This window comes from Mobula hypostoma, chromosome 21 (genome assembly GCF_963921235.1).
Source record: "Mobula hypostoma chromosome 21, sMobHyp1.1, whole genome shotgun sequence".
NCBI lineage: Eukaryota > Metazoa > Chordata > Chondrichthyes > Myliobatiformes > Myliobatidae > Mobula > Mobula hypostoma.
Genome location: NC_086117.1, coordinates 13,193,791 through 13,211,891, shown reverse-complemented (window position 1 = coordinate 13,211,891; position 18,101 = coordinate 13,193,791). Strand labels below are relative to the sequence as shown.

The 18,101-nt window shown below is 39.1% G+C and overlaps 1 protein-coding gene across 11 annotated transcripts in view; it reads left to right on the top strand.

Moving 5' to 3' along the window:
• The window catches only part of LOC134359795 (disabled homolog 2-interacting protein-like), a 609,971-nt gene that overhangs the window by 573,952 nt on the left and 17,918 nt on the right, over nucleotides 1-18,101 (top strand). For 10 of the 11 annotated variants that reach the window (XM_063073440.1, XM_063073438.1, XM_063073441.1 and 7 more), the window contains 2 exons: nucleotides 13,842-13,997; nucleotides 17,434-17,636. In XM_063073440.1, coding sequence (XP_062929510.1) covers nucleotides 13,842-13,997; nucleotides 17,434-17,636 — 359 coding nt within the window. The remainder of the gene's footprint in view (nucleotides 1-13,841; nucleotides 13,998-17,433; nucleotides 17,637-18,101) is intronic. The other variant, XM_063073442.1, reaches the window with a different exon arrangement.

Genomic DNA, 18,101 nt, shown 5'->3' with positions numbered 1-18,101 from the left:
CCAAATTCTGAATCTCAGATTAATGAACACTTGATATTGATTTTTTACTCTCACTGGCTTGAAATGTTCAGCGTTTTTCCTGGCATTAGCAAACACTCTTGAATCCACCTAGACATGCCCATCAATAGAAGCAGTTAGACAAACGAGCACTGCCATTAACAGCTCAATTAAACAAAAATGCATGGTCAAAAATAATGCAGCTTGTTGTATTTTTGAGGTGACCATTTTGTATACCTTAAAACGTAACATACTTAAATAAGGGATTGTGTTGTAATACAGAGACCCACTGAGGTGAAACGAGAAAACAAGCTTTAGCACTATGCTGATCCGATTACCTGCCTGACCCTACGTGTTTTACCGAGCTTGCTCATTAGAGAGGCAGTGATGTTTTGCCCACTGGTATTTAGACTTTCTCAGAATAGGTCACCTTGTCTCCATAGAAATGATATCCTTCTGACGTCACGCTGATTTAATGGGCCTGGCTACAGACAAATAATCAGTGCCTCACTTAATGCAAATAAAAATTTCAAATGTTCAAATGGTTCAATTTAATATCTGGGAATGTATACAGTATACAGCCTGAAATTCTTACTCTTCACAGACATCCACGAAACAAGAATGAATGACCTTCAAAGCCCCCCCTCCCCCTTCCCACACACAAACAGCAGCAAAAGCATCGACCCTCTCCCTCCCTCCGTTTGCTCCAGCGAAAGCTCCGACTCCACCCTCCATGTAGGTAATAGCAAAGCCCCCAATGAGACCTTAATCTAGAGTCCATCAAAAACCATAGTCCATAACCCAGCACTTCGGTATCTCTCTCTATCGAGGGAGAGAGAGTTTGCTCCTGCAACAATTACAGAGGGAGACCAGCAGCTCGCCATCTGAGGTTACAATCTTCCGCGTTGCTTCTCCGAGCCCCCGACTCAGGACTGACTGGCTCTCTCCCACCATCAAAAGTGAGAGTATCGGGGCTTTCCTCCAAAAGCAGCATACACCACCTGCTGCCCCAATGTTTCAGTCTCTCTTGTGAATGAATCTTCACTTACCTCCAGTAAATATCTGGTAATTAAGGCTTTTACAAGCCACTTTTGACCTTATTTGGTTTTATGTTCATTACATTAGTAAAAATTTGGATTTTAGTGATGTGAGAAAAATATTAACTATAATCACTGAAATAAGTGTACATCATGTACTCCTGACGAAGGGTCTCGGCCTGAAACATCGACTGTACCTCTTCCTAGAGATGCTGCCTGGCCTGCTGCGTTCACCAGCAACTTTGATGTGTGTTGCTATCATGTACTCCGTCGGAAGGTGAACTTTGCGAGCAACCGAAATTACCTGGTAATCTTTAGTCAGGATGATATTTGATTCCAGGGCATAACCTTTAATTTAGTGGCTTTCACTTTGGTGGTGATGCCCTACTGATGAAAGAATTACAAATATAGCAGAATATTGATCCAAATAGAACAAGTAAAAGCTGGGTATATCGATATGAATACAGATACAAGAGGCAGATGGAATTTAATAACTAGTGTGAGGTATTGGACTTTGGCAGGACTTACACAGTGAATGGTAGGACACTGACGTGTGCATTGGAGCAAATGGACCTGGGAATGCAGATGCATAGTTCCTTGAAAGTGGAGTCACAGGTAGACTGGGTCGCAAAGAGAACTTTTAGCTCATTGGCCTTCATAAGTCAGAGCACAGGAGTTGGGATGTTATTTTGAAGTTGCATAAGTTGTTGGTGAGGCCAACTTTAGAGTATTGTGTGCGGTTTTAGTCACTTAACTACAGGAAAGATATTGTAAGAGAGTAGAGAAAGTTTTAACGGACATTGCCAGTACTCAAGGACCCGAGTTACAGGAATAGGTTTAACAGGTTAGGACTTTATTCCATGGAGTGTAGGAGAATGAGGGGAAATCTCCTAGATGTACAGAATTATCATGGTTATAGATAGGGTGAAAGCATGCAGTATTTTTCCCCTCAGGATGGGTGAGACTGGCAGTACAGGATATTGGTTTAGAGTGAAAGGTGGAGTATTTAAGGGGAACCTGCAGGGGAACTTCTTCACTCAGAAGGTGGTGGAAGTGCAGAATGAGCTGGCAGCGGATGTGGAAGATGCAGGTTCAAGTGTGATATTTAAGAGAAGTAGGTACATGAATGAGAGAGGTATGGATGGCTAAGGTCCGGGTGCAGGTAGGTGGGAGCAGGCTGGCACAGACTAGATGGGCTGAAGGGCCTTTTCTGTGCTGTAGTGTTCAGTGGCTCTGGGGAGTCTTGTTAATGGTGAATCTGATTACAAATGAATATCCATGAGATCTTGATCTTTTAGGGAGATGGATTGAAGAATGGCAAAATGTTTTCAACTTAGATAAGCATGAGGTGATGCATTTTGGACAATCAAACCAGGATAGGACCTACAGAGTGAATAGCAGGGCACTGGCAAGTGTGTGGAACAGAGAGACCTGGGAGCACATGTTTACAATCTACTGAAAAGGGCCGTACAGATAGACAGGGTGATGAAGCAGGTGCTTAGCGTCCTGGCCTTCATCAGTCAGCACACTGAGTTTAGGAGTTGGGACATTATGTTGTAGTTATATAAGTCACGGGTGAGGCCGCACATGGATTATTGTATACAATTTTTATTGCAAAGACATTACCAAGCTTCAGAAGGGATTTACAAGGAAGCTGCTTGGACTTGAGGGGCTGAATTACAGGGAGAGATTGGCTACACTGGATCTTTCTTCTTTTCTTTGGAGTATGGAAGAATGAAGGATAACCACGTATAAGTTCATAAAATCATGAGTGGTACGGGTGAGGTGGATGGTTATATTCCTTTCCACAGGGTTGCAGAGTTCAGAAACTAGAGGGGCACAAATGTGAGATTTAAAAGAGACCTGAGAGTAACTTATTTATACAGAGGGCAGTAAGTACCTGGAATGAGCTGCCAGAGGAAGTGGTCAGGGCAGGTCCAATTGCAATATTTAAGGGTCATTTGGATAGGTACATGGAAGGGAGAGGCTTGGAGTGCTCTCAGCCAAATGCAGGTGTCTTGGAGTTGCAGAGAGGATGCTGTGGTGGCATGCTGTTTGAACTGAAGGGTCTGTTGCATGCTGCTTACCCACTGTCACTGTGCTTACTACCACGTGCATCTCAAGTTCCCAATACGATCTCAAGTACTGCCTCTCCATTTCGAGTGGCCGTGGAGCAGGACTTCCCTGGAGTCCTTGAGGTTGTTCACTTCGTCAGTCGATTTCTGTCTACCTAAAAAAAAACCCTCCCCACAGCAGAGCATGGAATAATGTGTGTGTTCCAAGAGTCTGTGAGACTCGTATATCCTTCAAATTAATGTGGAAGATTATGTGAAGGCCACGTTGGTGGTATTTTTCCAAAATATTCAGATATTCTCTGTAGGTTGAACAAGCCTCATGGCAACTCCACTTGGAACTAATGCCAGTCTGCAGTAAACAGACTATAATGGTCTTTTATTATTTTATTGGTAGATATATTATCAGTACTACACTATTAGTGGACTCATTCACTGAAACACATGAGATAATGGGCCTTAAATTCAGCATTTGCACAGCTAAGCTCCTCTAACAGCCATTCATCTACCTTTCTCTTATCCAAACTGCCCTCTGACAATAAAGGTTCACAGTGAGATTCCTGGGAGCCGTTTCTCAACAATTATAGATATTGACGATGAAATTTACCACTATCATCAGAGAGCTAACAAAACATTTTATAGTCTGTTGTCTTCATTTTAAAGACAATTGACCAGATGTTGTGTTAGCACATTGATGATGAACTTTACTACTGTCTTCACTGCCTTTTGTTGCTAGGAAATGGATGAACCTTTGAGCTGTTTTGCAGAAGGATTCATCCACGTGCTTCACAAATGTTTGGCACAGGTTTTAGAAAATGCCTCAGGGACTTGGTAAATAATTAAACAAGCAGGCATTAACCTTGATAGACCCGTTACACACAGTAAATACCCTGATAATACCCTACAATCATTGGAATCCGCTGTTATTTCAGTTCGGTTTTAGAGACTGAAAAATGATGCAAATTTTGAAAACAAAATTAATCAATTTTGGTAAACATAAAAAACAGAAGCAGGAGTAAGCCATTTGACGTATCGTCTGCTCAACCATTCAACGGAATTATGGTTGATCTTCTGTCAGAACACCGTCTTTTTTCTGTATCCCTATAATCCCCTAATTCTATCTATTGATTTTGTCTTAAATACATCGATGTCTGAGAGCCCACAACTCTCTTGATAGACAGTTCAGAAGATTTATCAACTTGTGAGTGAAGAAGTCTAATTTCTATCCTAAATGTCTTTTACGCTTATTTTGAATCTTTGATCCTTAATTCTAGACTCATTATCCTAGAGAAATATCCTTCTTGTTGAAAGTAAATTTATTATCAAAATACATATATGTCAACAAATACAACTCTGAGATTCATTTTATACAATCCAATACAGTGACCTGTTGTTCCTCTAAACTCTAGACTCTATAATACATAAGTCTACTCATTTTTTCCTCATTTACCAGACCCACCAATCCTGGTACTAATCTGTTGTATACTCCCTCCATAGCTGGTGTGGCCTCCTGTCAGGACTTGTAGTAGTGCTTCATGTGTGATCGCACCAGCCCCCTACAGTGTATATTCCAAACACTGTTCAGAAACAGATCCCTAAATCTCTTGAAATAACTAAACTACCTCCTTTTATCATCATCATTGTATGCTATGTCATATGATGTAGGTGATCATGGTCTATGACCATGATTGTACTTTTGGTATAGAAGTAGTTTGCCGTTGCCTACATCACTACAGGCAGTGTCTTTACAAGATGGGTGTCGCCAGCCATTATCAATACTCTTCAGAAATTGTCTGCTTCGCGTCAGTGGTAGCATAACCAGGACTTGTGCTACCACTGCTCACCAGCTGCTCATACGGCCATCCACCACCTGCTCCCTTGGCTTCACGTGACCCTGATCGGTGGGGCAGGTAGATCCAAGGGTGACCTGCAGGTTAGCAGGGGGAAGGTGCGCTTTACACCTCCGTTGGTAGGGATGTATCTCCACCACACCACTTCCTTATATAATAAATTTAAAATGATGAAAAAATGTTAATATAGAACATAGAAAACCAGCAGAGGAACAGGCCACTTGGCCCACAGTATTGTGCTGGATCAGCTAAAAACTCCCAAACACTAATCCCCCCTACCTGCGCAACGTCCATATCCCTCAATCTTCCTTGTATCCGTGTACCTACCCAAACGTCTCTTAAAAGCCTCTAATGTATTTGCCTCTACCACCATACCAGGCAGCGCATTCCAGGCATCCATGTCTCTCTGAGTAAAAAACTTACCCCGGTAGTTACCCCAATTGTTCTCCAATAGTTTTATAAATCCAAATGTTAAAAAATAATTATTTTATTCCCCAGGATGCCCGTGTTGCAGGTAAGGGTGGCATTTGTTTCCCATGTAGTTGTAACGATGACAGAACCTTTATCGCTTTGTGAAATTGAAAGCAACTCCTGGAATCCATACTGACGCATTCAATTTTAGGCATTGCAAAGCTGCTCTCAGTGATTCCCTCCCTGCTGGTTCAGTGACACCCTGCTCCTTCGTGCATGTGCTGATACAGACTTCGCAGATCCAATCAACGCATCAGTCAAATGGTGGAATTGCTTCAATTTGAATTGTGTGTGCTGTGTTCTTCAAGGTCATGCAAGCATTATCTCCGCCAACTGAAAGCTTCCACTGTTATTGTAAAATGGAAGTGAAGCAATAAATGGGAATTGTATCATGTTACTGGATTTGTGTACTCCAGATAGCTGTTTTATGATTCAGCCTCTGGTAGAAGTGTTGTTTTAAATGGTGCTATCATTGGTCAGCCTGAATTGGTTCCATTTCTTGGTAAAGCTAGGGTTGTTAAAGGGTTGCAAAGTCTTAATTATGTTATGTCTGGTTAGAGCTGGTGTAAAAGAAAATAATTTCATAGTATTCTCCAAAACAGAATCTGGCCAGCAAATGAGTTTTTTGCAAAAATGGTAAAGATGGGCATAAAAACAGGTGGGAGACTAAGTAATGCCATAAACTATTAACTGAAAATATTATTAACAAACCTTAGCTAATTATTTTCTTAATCTAAAGACTATAATATTTAATTAGATATCAAATTTGTGCACCTGCTAGATGTTGCACTCTTGGGTATTTAAGGGAATAATTTATTTTTGGTGTCACACTCAATAGAAGTGCTCCTTCTTCATGATATATTACCCATTGGGTAATACTGACATTGCAGGGAATATTAGGTATTTATGCTTCAAATTTGAGAGGTTTTTTTTGGGAAACAGGAATACAAAGTTTTGTGTGCCTAGTTTTTCCCAGGTGATAGTGGAATGTCATTCGTCATTCGTCTCACACACAGTTGCCAGAGTCTTTTTCTCCCTCAGGTTTCCAGTGGAGATTTCTGTTAATAGCATATCTGATCCAGCAAGACAATTATCTTAATCTAAAGATTGTACTGTTTAATTCAATATCAGCTTTGAGGAGCTACTTGATACTGTACCTTCCGGTTTGAAGCCAATGGTTTAACTTTACTGTTGTACCCAGTGGTGTGCAGTATCATTGTGATTTCTCTCAGTGAAGTATATTAACATACAAAGAAATAACGGAGCTCTGTATAGCAAACATTATAGTTTTCTATGATTAGTAAAATTCTTATTAAGACACAGATTGCAAACCAGTTGGTAGTGTAGCGATTAGCGTGGCCTATTACAGAGCCAGTGACCTGGGTTTAATTCTGCCACTGTCTATAAGGAGTTTGTACACTCTCCCTTTGACTGTATGGGTTTCCTTCAGGTGCTCTGGTTTCTTCCCTCATTCCAAAGGCGTATGCGTTAGTAGGTTAATTGGTCATGGGTATAATTGGGTGGCAAGGACTCGTTGGGCTGGAAAGGCCTGTTTCTGTGCTGATTTTCTAAATAAAATTTTTTAAATGTGACTTTCATGGAAACACAAGAAAATCTGCAGATGCTGGAAATCTGTGTGTGTTGCATGTTATTTTGGACCTCTAGCATGTACAGTTCCTTGGTAGTCTTTATAAATAGCATTTTAATTGTGAAAGAAACAAATTAAAGACTGGAGCATACACAGGGGAGAAGGCTAAAAGAGAAAATTTAAGCAAAATATCACTTTGAAGAAATAGAACTCCACATATGTACCTTTAATTTTTCAGGGGCATGGAGGTGGTTAAGCAGTAATTTTCACTTACTGTAATCACTGGAAAATGACTTGCTCCTGTAATTTCCAATTTATTGCCAAACTATGTATAATTACTGCAATTACACACTATTTAAATGCCTGGTCTAATGGCAAGTACAGCAACAGTGAACCCTGATGTGCAACAGCTGGAAACATCTGTATTATGTGTGTGAGAATACAGATGTTAGACATTGTTGTCAGCTTTAACCTGTGTTATCAGTGAGTGATGGGTGTTTGCCTCTTTCTTTGCCATTGTTTTTATAGCAAAAATTGGGCCACTTTTTTGTCGACTTTAACAGAATTTTTTTAATAATCACTAATAGAAGTGAGCATATCAATAAAAGATCCAGCTTGTTCTACCTTTTGCAAGCTATAGGAGGGCAGGAAATGTAAAAGGGTGCTGTTTCTCAGATAACTTTCTGTAGCAGGTAGATTGATCATTTTGCTGATTTTTTTTCTTTTTATAACATAGATCATAAGACATAGGAGCAGAAATAGGTTATTTAGCCCATCAAGTCTGTTCCACCATTCCATCATGGCTGATTTATTATCCTTCTCAACCCCATTCTCCTTCCTTCTCCCAGTAAAGTTTGACACCCTTACTAATCAAGAATGTATCAACCTCTGCTTCAAATATACCCAAAGACTTGGCCTCTGCAGCTGTCTGTGGCAGTGAATTCCACAGATTCTCCAAGCTCTGGCTATCACATTTCCTCCTCAACTCTGTTCTAAAGGGATGTCCCCCTGTTCTAAGGGCACCTTTGCCATTTAGGAGTTTGTTATTCATGCAGTCATAGTGCCAAACAGCATGGAAACATGCCCTTCAGCCGGGCTGAACCATGCTGAACAAGATGCTCAGTCCGATTTACCTGCCTTTGGCCCATATGCCTATAAACCTTGCCTGTCCATGTATCTGTCTAAGTGTCTTTTAAATAGGTTTATGTGCCTGCCACAACCACATTGCCCAGCAGCTTGTTCCACATATGGACCAACTTTTTGTGAAGAATCTACCCCTCAGGTCCATAGAAAGAATTTGCTCATAAGTGAGCAGCAAGAAGATAATTGCTTCCTTTAATTACCATCATTTCTGTATTAAATATTCTTGTTTCTGTCACGAGGTATTTAATAATTGCAAGCATCATTTGAACTGTCTTGCAACAGGAGATGAGTTGGAAGTGCAAGTCCCCAGTGCCTTGCTTTTTCTGTGAACTATTGAACTGGTATGAACTTTTTATTTGATTCAGAGGCAGAAACAATTATATTCAATTTTGTGTGTGTGTATATATATATATATGGAAAGGACAGATCATAGCGAAGTTGCTAATATGGCTGCCTCCAATTACGTGATTCTTCCAGCATGAAACATTTGCATTTATTGAAAGTCATGTTAAGTCATCATGTTGTTGCTTTAAATAAAATTTCAGGTTATTTAGAGCTCCAGGTGCAAGCTTTTTAAATGATATCACAGTAAACGTTAATCTGAGGACTAAATTGTGACAGAAAACACATCTGACTAAGAATTTGTTTTAGTAAACAGCTCATGTTGATATTAAATATTAATGGGCCACAATGCAGCAGCTTTTCTGACATCTAGTTCTTTCTCGCAAGGTATATAAAGGATCCCCAAGGAATGAGTGGTCATTTTAAGAAAGGCTTCTAGTTTTAGAATGAGAAACTTGGACTGTGACGAGTGCCCTAAACTTATATGATGACAATTAATAATGGTATCAGGTTAGAACTAACTAAAATGAGGTAGGAAAATATATTCAAGGTTAAACAACAGTTCAGCCTTATTTAACTAATGAATTGAGGGATGTATTAAATTGAAAGTAAGAGTATTCAGTGCTACAGATTGAATAATTTACCGGAAAGGCTGAGTTTAAAAATATATTCAAGATTGAAGATTGTTTAATGTCATTTCTGGAACGCAAGTGTAAAGGAGAAAATGAAATAATTATTACTCTGGATCTGATGCAACACAAAAAAGCAATAAGATAAAGAACACAGTAATTTTTTTAAAAAATCAATAAATATAAATACATAAGATAGCTGGTATATAGATTGATTGTATGTTCATAAAGCTTTGCTAGGCACAAGAGTGTCTGTACGGAAATGATTAAGTGATGATGGTGGAAGATGAGAGTAAACTACCAAATAATTTAATATAACATAAAAGTAATAAGATATGCAAAAAGAGAGTGTGTACTCAGTGGGATATGAAAGCATGAAATGTGATTTCACTGAAGCAAGATTCTGAAAAGCTTCAAGGTTCAAAGTAAATTTATTCTTAACGTACATATATGTCACCATATACAACCCTGAGATTTATTTTCTTGTGGGGCAACTACAGTAAATACAAGAAACACAATAGAATCAATGAAAGACTCCCCCCAACAAGACGGACATTGCATTTCCCTTCCTTACTACCAATCCAACCTACAGGTTAACCTTTAGGGAATCCTGCATGAAATAAAAGTGAGCCAACTCTCCCAGCTCCCTGAATATATTAACTTTTCAATCTCAAGAGTTGGGAGTAACTGAATATTCCATTCACAAACAAGAGAAAATCTCAGATGTGGGAGTGTGGAACGAGCTGCCATCTGACGTGGTAAATGCTGGCTCAGTCTTAAGTTTTAAGAACAAATTGGATAGATAACATGGATGGAGAGGTCTGGAGGGTTATGGACTGGGTGCAGGTCAATGGGACTGGCTGAATAAAGTTTTGGCACAGACTAGAAGGGCCGAATGGCCTGTTTTCTGTGCTGTAGTGTTCTGTGGTTCTATAGAAATCCAAGTAACACACACAAAATGCTGGAGCTGGAGGAACTCAGCAGGCCAGGCAGCATCTTTAGAAAAGAGTAAACAGTCGACGTTTCAGGCCAAGACCCTTCAACAGGACCGAGTCCGTTCCCTATCCACAATCATAACCATTTCTTGGATTTCAGGAGTGCAGAAAAGGGAAGTCAGTTTTCCTTAACTTGTAACACACATCAAAGTTGCTGGTGAACGCAGCAGGCCAGGCAGCATCTCTAGGAAGAGGTACAGTCGACGTTTCAGGCCGAGACCCTTCGCCAGGACTTTCCTTAACTTGTGTCTTCTTGAATACTGTAATATTGTTGTGTATATCGAAAATGTATTTTAACCAACAGCGCTTGTCAGCACATGGAAGATGCGGTCAATTTGATGAGTGAGTCAGTGCAAGTAAAGAAAGTCAAGAGTGTAATGTTGGAGGTGAAGGATATAGACATAAAATATCATCCCCGATCTTTACTTTGCCTGCTGCTGACTAATGTTGATATGTATAACAATTTCTACTGATCTTTTACATTTGCAGTTCCTACTGTTTTCCACTAACTGTTGTGAGGGGATTTTCCACCGTGCCGCTGCCAGTAGAATAAACTGCATCTTATCAATCATGTTCTGCTCATTGCTCAGTAACTGATTGTTCCTTATGTCAACTATGACATTAAATGCTGCCATATTACACCTAAAAATAATGTATTCAGTAGCTTAACTGTAGCATACACCCAGTGGCCACTTTGTTGGGTACATCTGTACACCTCGTTAATGCAATCATGTGGCAGCGACGCAATGCGTAAAAGTATGCAGACTTGGTCAGCAGGTTCAGTTGTTGGTCAGAGCAAACATCAGAATGGGGAAGAAATGTTATCTAAGTGACTTTGACCGTGGAATGATTGTTGGTACTATACGCGGTGGTTTGAGTATGTCAGAATCTGCTAATTTCCTGGGATTTTCAGACACGACACTCTCCAGAGTTTACAGAGAATGGCAGGAGAAACAATCGTTAGTGAGAGAGGAGAATCCCAGCACACCACCACTTCAGGAATAGTTATTACCCCTCAACTATCAGGCTGTTGACCTAGAGAGGTTAACTACACTCAACTTCACTTGCCCCATCACTGAACTCTTCCCGCAACATAATGGACTCACTTTCAAGGACTCTTCATCTCATGTTCTCAATAGTTGTTGCTTGCTTGCTTGCTTATTTATTTATTTTTCTCTTTGTATTTGCACAGTTTGTTCTCTTTTGCACACTGGTTGACCACCCTGTTGTGTGTAGGTTTCATTGATTCTATTATGGTTATGGGATTTACTGAGTATATGCCTGTAAAAAGTGCATCTCAGGGTCCCATATGATGATATATGTAAGACCATGAGATACAGGAGCAGGATTAGGCCATTCAGCCCATTGAGTCTCCTCTGCCATTTCACCATGGCTGATCCATTTCCCTCGATAAGACCATAAGATATAGGAGCAGAATTAGCCTATTTGGCCCAAAATAATGTACTTTGCTGATAAATTTACTTTGGACTTTGAGAATGGCCAGACTTGTTCAAGCTACAGGTAGGTAACAGTATCTCAAATAGCCATGCATTACAATAGTGGTGTGCAGCAGAGCATCTCCGAATGCACAGCACGTCAAACCTTGAAGTGGATGGGCTACAACAGCAAAAGACCATGAATATATACCCAGTTGCCACTTTATTTGGTACAGCGGGTAGCAACACCTCATGGACTTTACAATATGTGCACAGTATGTTGCTCTAGAAATCAGTACTCTGAAGATTATTTTCATTAAATATTTTGTAAGAGGTGAATATTTTCTATTGGTCTTCAAGCTTTTCATTGACACACCATTCTTAGTGTTGAATGAAGTTTTCTTAAATATTTGGTAAGTTATTTCATCATTCTTCCTAAGCAAAGTCAATTGTAAGTCTGAGGCAGCACACACAAAATGCTGGAGGAACTCAGCAGGAAGGGCAGCATCTGTGGAGGGGGAATGTATCAGCTGATGCTTCAGGCTAACACTCCAACAGGACTGGAAAGGAAGGGAGAAGAAGCCAGAATAAGAAGAGAGAATAAGGGGAGAGGGGAAGAAGTACAAGCCGGCAGGTGATAGGTGTGACAAGGGGAAGGGGTGGGACGTAAATCTTAATTTTAGGTCAGTCTGTTGTTCCGCTATGGAAAATGTTAATATTTCATTTTAGATTGTTAACTCATTTGTATATAATTTCAATGACTGGAGTGAACAAGTATTCTTATAATCTAAATGCTTGGCTTAAAGATTCATAGCTTTCCAGGAGGGTGTATGGACAAATCCAATCATCTATCTTGGGTTAATGAAGACAAGTCACTATGCTTTCTACCCTGAAAAACCTTTCTGTGTTGCTTTTCTTTTGAGGAAACTGCTGCTGCTGTTGCATAACATCTAATTTAAACCATTGGTGATTTCATTCAGCTTGTGCTAATTCGCGTTGTTAACAAGAATTGATTTGTGACATGAACAATGAGTTAAATAATGAGACTTCCACCAGATGGTTATATGTTTTTATGTCAAAATTGTCACATTAAAAGAGTGACTCGTCTTGAAAAGAATGTAGTGAACTTGGCCTATTGACGTTTTGGTATGAGGTTATTCTCAATATAGAATCGTGAACGCTCTGTTTTAACGAATTATGATGCTTCTCCCATCAGACAAGAGAGCAGTCTGGACCCTGACATTAGTGAAATTGTATTTCACTGTCTTGGCAAATCCATCGCCTTTTAAGCATAATTTGCCAACAACTAATAATAAATTGTACAGTATCAGTTATTAAGATGTTGACCAAGCTATGTGGCTGTAGAAGTCACGGACCCACAATGAAATTTAAAAGAGTTCACTTACACATCGGTGTAAATCCAGAAACTACATATCATTCTGTAAATGTTACCCCTATTAGATAAGTGCATTTTATTGAAACAGAAAGCTGACTGTTTTTGTGACATGCGGAACATAATGTAAAGTGAAAAGGGAACCTCCTCCTCAGTCCTGGCCACCCCATCTTGATTGACATAAGAATCTATTGTTCTAATTGCTTGTCCTTCAATGCTGAAGAAAGCCAGTTCTCAAGTGCTGCCTTATTCCATTTCCCTTATCAGCAACATGGAAATATTCCTTGCTGGCTCACTCTGCACCACTTCCTATTTGTATTTACATACATTCTTCATTGCATATTTGTTTTGCAACCATTGCCCACACAGGAAGAATAAGTTCTATTTTAATGACTTTTCATGATCTGATTCAATTCTTTCTGAAAGTCAGTGCAGCATATCAGTGTGATAGTTGTTAGGGTATGTACTTGTGCCTGCAGTTCTCTAAGCACAAGGATATATTCCTGGGAAAGAATGGAGAAACCCACAATTGCAGCAATTGTAGTTAGAGCGTCATTGATATTGACTTGTGTGGAGACGAAGTGAGTGGCATAGGGTCTTAAAAATTAGTTAAGTATTTAAAATAATTGTATTGCTTTATTGCCCATTCCAGCAAATTGCAATGAAAATATTGTGCATTTACAAAATAGATTACTGGAATCCACGTGTTTCAATAAGCAAAACCAAATCTTGAGATCTGGATTGAAATATATTATTTATTCCCCGTAACACAATCGTAAAATGAGTCCAATGTAAAAAAATCATTACTTGTATCTCTTCATTTCCTTTGCTTTAACTTTCTTTGTGTAAAATTCAGATGCAAAGCTGAGCTGTATCACACTTTTTTAGGCCCCCTCGCCTGCGAATGCCTTGTCCTCAGTGGACCGCACAGCGGCATGGCTGATGAATATGAACATGCAGTTCATAGATGATGAAACTGTGGACCCAGGCTCTAAGCACAGGGATGATGTCAGACCTAAAGAGGAACTTAGCCAGATAGAGAAGGTAATGATATTTGCCAGACAGAAATTCTAACGCCTTTCAAAGGTGTTTTTCTCTTTGCACAACATAACTGCTTTTCCTTTTGCATATTGGGAATAAATATAATTGTAGATATTCTAATTTTTCTGGCTAGCAAAATTATGTTCTGGATTAATGACACAGCAGTTTAATCGTTTAAAGTAATGCATTATTATATTTTTATGTTAATGAATAAAAATGTGAAACTAAGCACTGGAAGTAAAGCTAGTCACTTCAAATTAGCTGATTCAAGTGCCTTTCTGTTTAATGATGATGTGTTATGGCCTTCATCAATTTTGCAGAGACCAACAACCGAGGAATTAGATTGTAACATGAAATTGCATACTTTAATATTTATATGAGGAAAGCTGCCATTTTTCGTAGCTCAAATAGGAAATGTATATTAGTGCTATTACAGATTGCTACTAGCCAAGGTGGGTCCTTTGCATTGGTTAGAAAACAGAAAAATAAATTATCTTACGGGTTTCCTTTAAATTTAGTCAGCTGATACAGATGGACTGTGGTCCTACAGAAGGAATTCCCTTCAGCACGTCTGTTTATATAGAGTGTCCCTTTTTCTGGTTCACAGAGACTGATAATGTGGTAACTTTCTAGTTACTATCAGCCTGAAAAGCAGTTGATTTTGACCATCTCCCCAGATTCATAAGGATAGGAGACACTGAACCTTTCAAGTCTGCTCCATGATTGAATTAGGTTTTATATCATCATTAAACCATACTTCCATTCATTTGCCTTTCCATGATATAAAGCATCTCAAATTTCTGCCATTCTCTCCAACTCCCATCAATGCAATCTTCTCTTCCTCAGAAAACCTGTGGACCAATTTCTGTTCAGACAAGTCATACTATATATTGTGAAAAGATGAGGCCTTAAAATGGACTTCTGAGGAAAAATGAATGTAATATCCCACCAATCAAAATAGATGTTTATTTTGACATTTGGTTTCGAACTTTCCATGCCAATTTTGGATCCATTTTTCAAACCTACCATATCCTTGCTATAATATAAGGTGTTGGAGGAACAACACCTTATATTCTGTCTGGGTAGCCTCCAACCTGATGGCATGAACATCGACTTCTCTAACTTCCGCTAAGTCCCCACCTCCCCCTCGTACCCCATCTGTTACTTATTTTTATGCACACATTCTTTCTCTCACTCTCCTTTTTCTCCCTCTGTCCCTCTGAATATACCTCTTGCCCATCCTCTGGGTCCCCCCCCCCGTCTTTCTTCCCGGACCTCCTGTCCCATGATCCTCTCGTATCCCCTTTTGCCTATCACCTGTCCAGCTCTTGGCTCTATCCCTCCCCCTCCTGTCTTCTCCTATCATTTTGGATCTCCCCCTCCCCCTCCAACTTTCAAATCCCTTACTCACTCTTCCTTCAGTTAGTCCTGACGAAGGGTCTCGGCCTGAAACGTCGACTGCACCTCTTCCTACAGATGCTGCCTGGCCTGCTGTGTTCACCAGCAACTTTGATGTGTGTTGCTTGATTTTCCAGCATCTGCAGAATTCCTGTTGTTTGCGTTATATCCTTGCTATGATGTCTATTATGGCTGCTATCAGCTTCACGTTTGAAAATTGGTAATAAACTCCACTAAGATACCTTTCACAAATTCTTGATTTTTTTTCTCTGATAATTACATACAGTTAATTTTAAACTATCAGTTTACATGGTTTCTTTCTGCCCTCCCAAATAATGTGTGCAGTTTCCCAGTCCATAGGCATGATTCCTGAATCTAGAGGATTTAACTAAATTATAACCTGACTCGTGTACAATTTTATTTCGTTTAATACCTTGAGTGAAAACAATTAGCTTCAGGATAATTGTATATATAAGTCCCCAATTTCTCCTTAAATTACCATTTTTAATATGCTAAATTCACTAAGATTCTTCATTTAATGTTTTGTCATCTGTTGTATACGTCAATAAAATATACTACTGAACAAGCCTGCTGTTTTATTGTTCGTTTTAGTCTTGCCTGTAACTATTTTTAATGGTCTCATGTTCCCCTTCAACATGTTCTCAATTGGTTTTAAGAAGTTTTGCTGTTAGATTTTGTATCTCTTGCATGCTGTTTCTCATATTCCCATTTTGTATCTTACATTTTCCTTCAGTCCTGCTGAATTTCAACATGTCCCAGCGTTTCATATTTACACTTTTCCATTTGCTTGTGTAAATCTATTTCACCTTTTTCTTTCTCTACTGATTGTGATGAGGGTTGTATATTGGTTTACTGTTCTTCCGGATGCTACTTAATATCTCCTGTTTGTGTGCTTTTAAGTTAATAGTTCAACTTGTCTGTTACAGTCAATTCATTTCTCATTCTTCTAATGCTTCTTGCAGAAACAATTGGTTTCTGACTCTTACCCACGGAAACATAATTGCAAGATGACATCTGGCACTCAGATTTTTAACTAATTCATGTTTGCTAATCCTGATCGTGCCTGAATTTAATAGAAATTTGCATTGTACTTTTGGAACTGAATGCCTAGTTTAAAATCTGTATTTTGTTTTTGGTAAGCTGTTACAGAGGATGATATCTCTCTGTGAAGCTGTAATGGTGGCTCCCCACGGAGTTACATTCTTCTTTCTTTTTCAAATGCCAATCATTTCAAAAAGCTTGCATCAGCCCCTTATGCTTAAATGACAGACTGCTGAGGTGAATGCTTTATCAGCTACCCAGCTCTTATCTGAACAGCGTCCATAATGGATGCATGCAGCCTGTTTAACCCGGAGGGGAGAACGATGTATTTTGTATTCATTACAAATATGAGAAGTAGATCCTAGGTAGTCATTAAGCATGTCTGATATGGTGAGCTGAAGATATCCCCAAAAGCAAGTAGGAATTAAGTACTTTAGAAGATTCAAATCTGTCTAACTTTGCTGAAAAACAACGTTTATAAAGTAATTCCAGATTAATAGCTTTAAATTTACTTGTTCAAATTACTGCTATGCAAAAGGGGGGTGACTTTGCAGATTTCTCTCAAAGTTGCAGCCCTTGAACCCCCTGGGAGAATTTGTCATTTTATGCTGTGTGCACAATTTGACTTAAAATAAATTCCCTTGGTCTTCGTGAAATCTACAGTTTACAACAGAAGCCTACAAAATGCATTACACCTTCATTGAAATATATTACTTAAACCCAATTAATTTTCCCATTGTTAAAGATTGTGTCCCAAAGTTCTGAATGAAATGCAGACTAGGAATATTAGTAGATTTGTAGTTGTTTTTTTCTGGTATTAATGTATAGCTGATGGGCCACAATGTTATAAATCTACAGGATATTAAAGATACTATTTTTTAAATAGGGGGAATGTGCATTTTCCAGTGATATTTTAAGTCTTGTATATCGTATTTTTATAATGAACCCTCTTTAAGTCCACTGCCTTTATTCCTATCAGTATCAACAGGAGATTGCCATACTTCAGGATAAACTGAGGGCTTCCAATAGGAAGCTGGAGGAATATGAGGTTCATTTAAAGAACCAAGAGGAGCAAGCACAAAAGATGATGCTGGAGTACCAAGCCAGGCTGGAGGAGGGTGAGGAACGGCTTCGTAGACAACAAGAAGACAAAGATGTGCAGATGAAAGGCATAATCAGCAGGTATGCAGCTAGACATCTGTTAGGACTTTTTTTTTATTATTGTAATATAGCTTTGGAGACATTGCATAATTGTGAATTTGTTGTTAATGCTGACGTGGGAGAGCAATTACTGAAACATCTCTCCAAGCTGATACATAATTTTAACAGTCATTTTTCTTTGGGATTCACATCTTGCTAGTTTCATATTGGGATAAAATATTTGATCTCTGCAGAGGACATAATCAAAAAAATAAAACGGCTGAATCTAAATACTGCCTGTTGAATTAGAGAAATTGGAAGTGTGAAGGACCATTCAGGCTGTGCAGATTGGTAGAATGTTGTATATTCTGTTCTCTTCAGGATAAATGGGGAACAAAGGTAGGCCCATTGTAGCTGTTGTTGATCTTCATCACAGATTTGATGGAAGGATTTAAATGCTGACATAAGACACAGGAGCAGGATTAGGCCATTCGACCCATTGAGTCT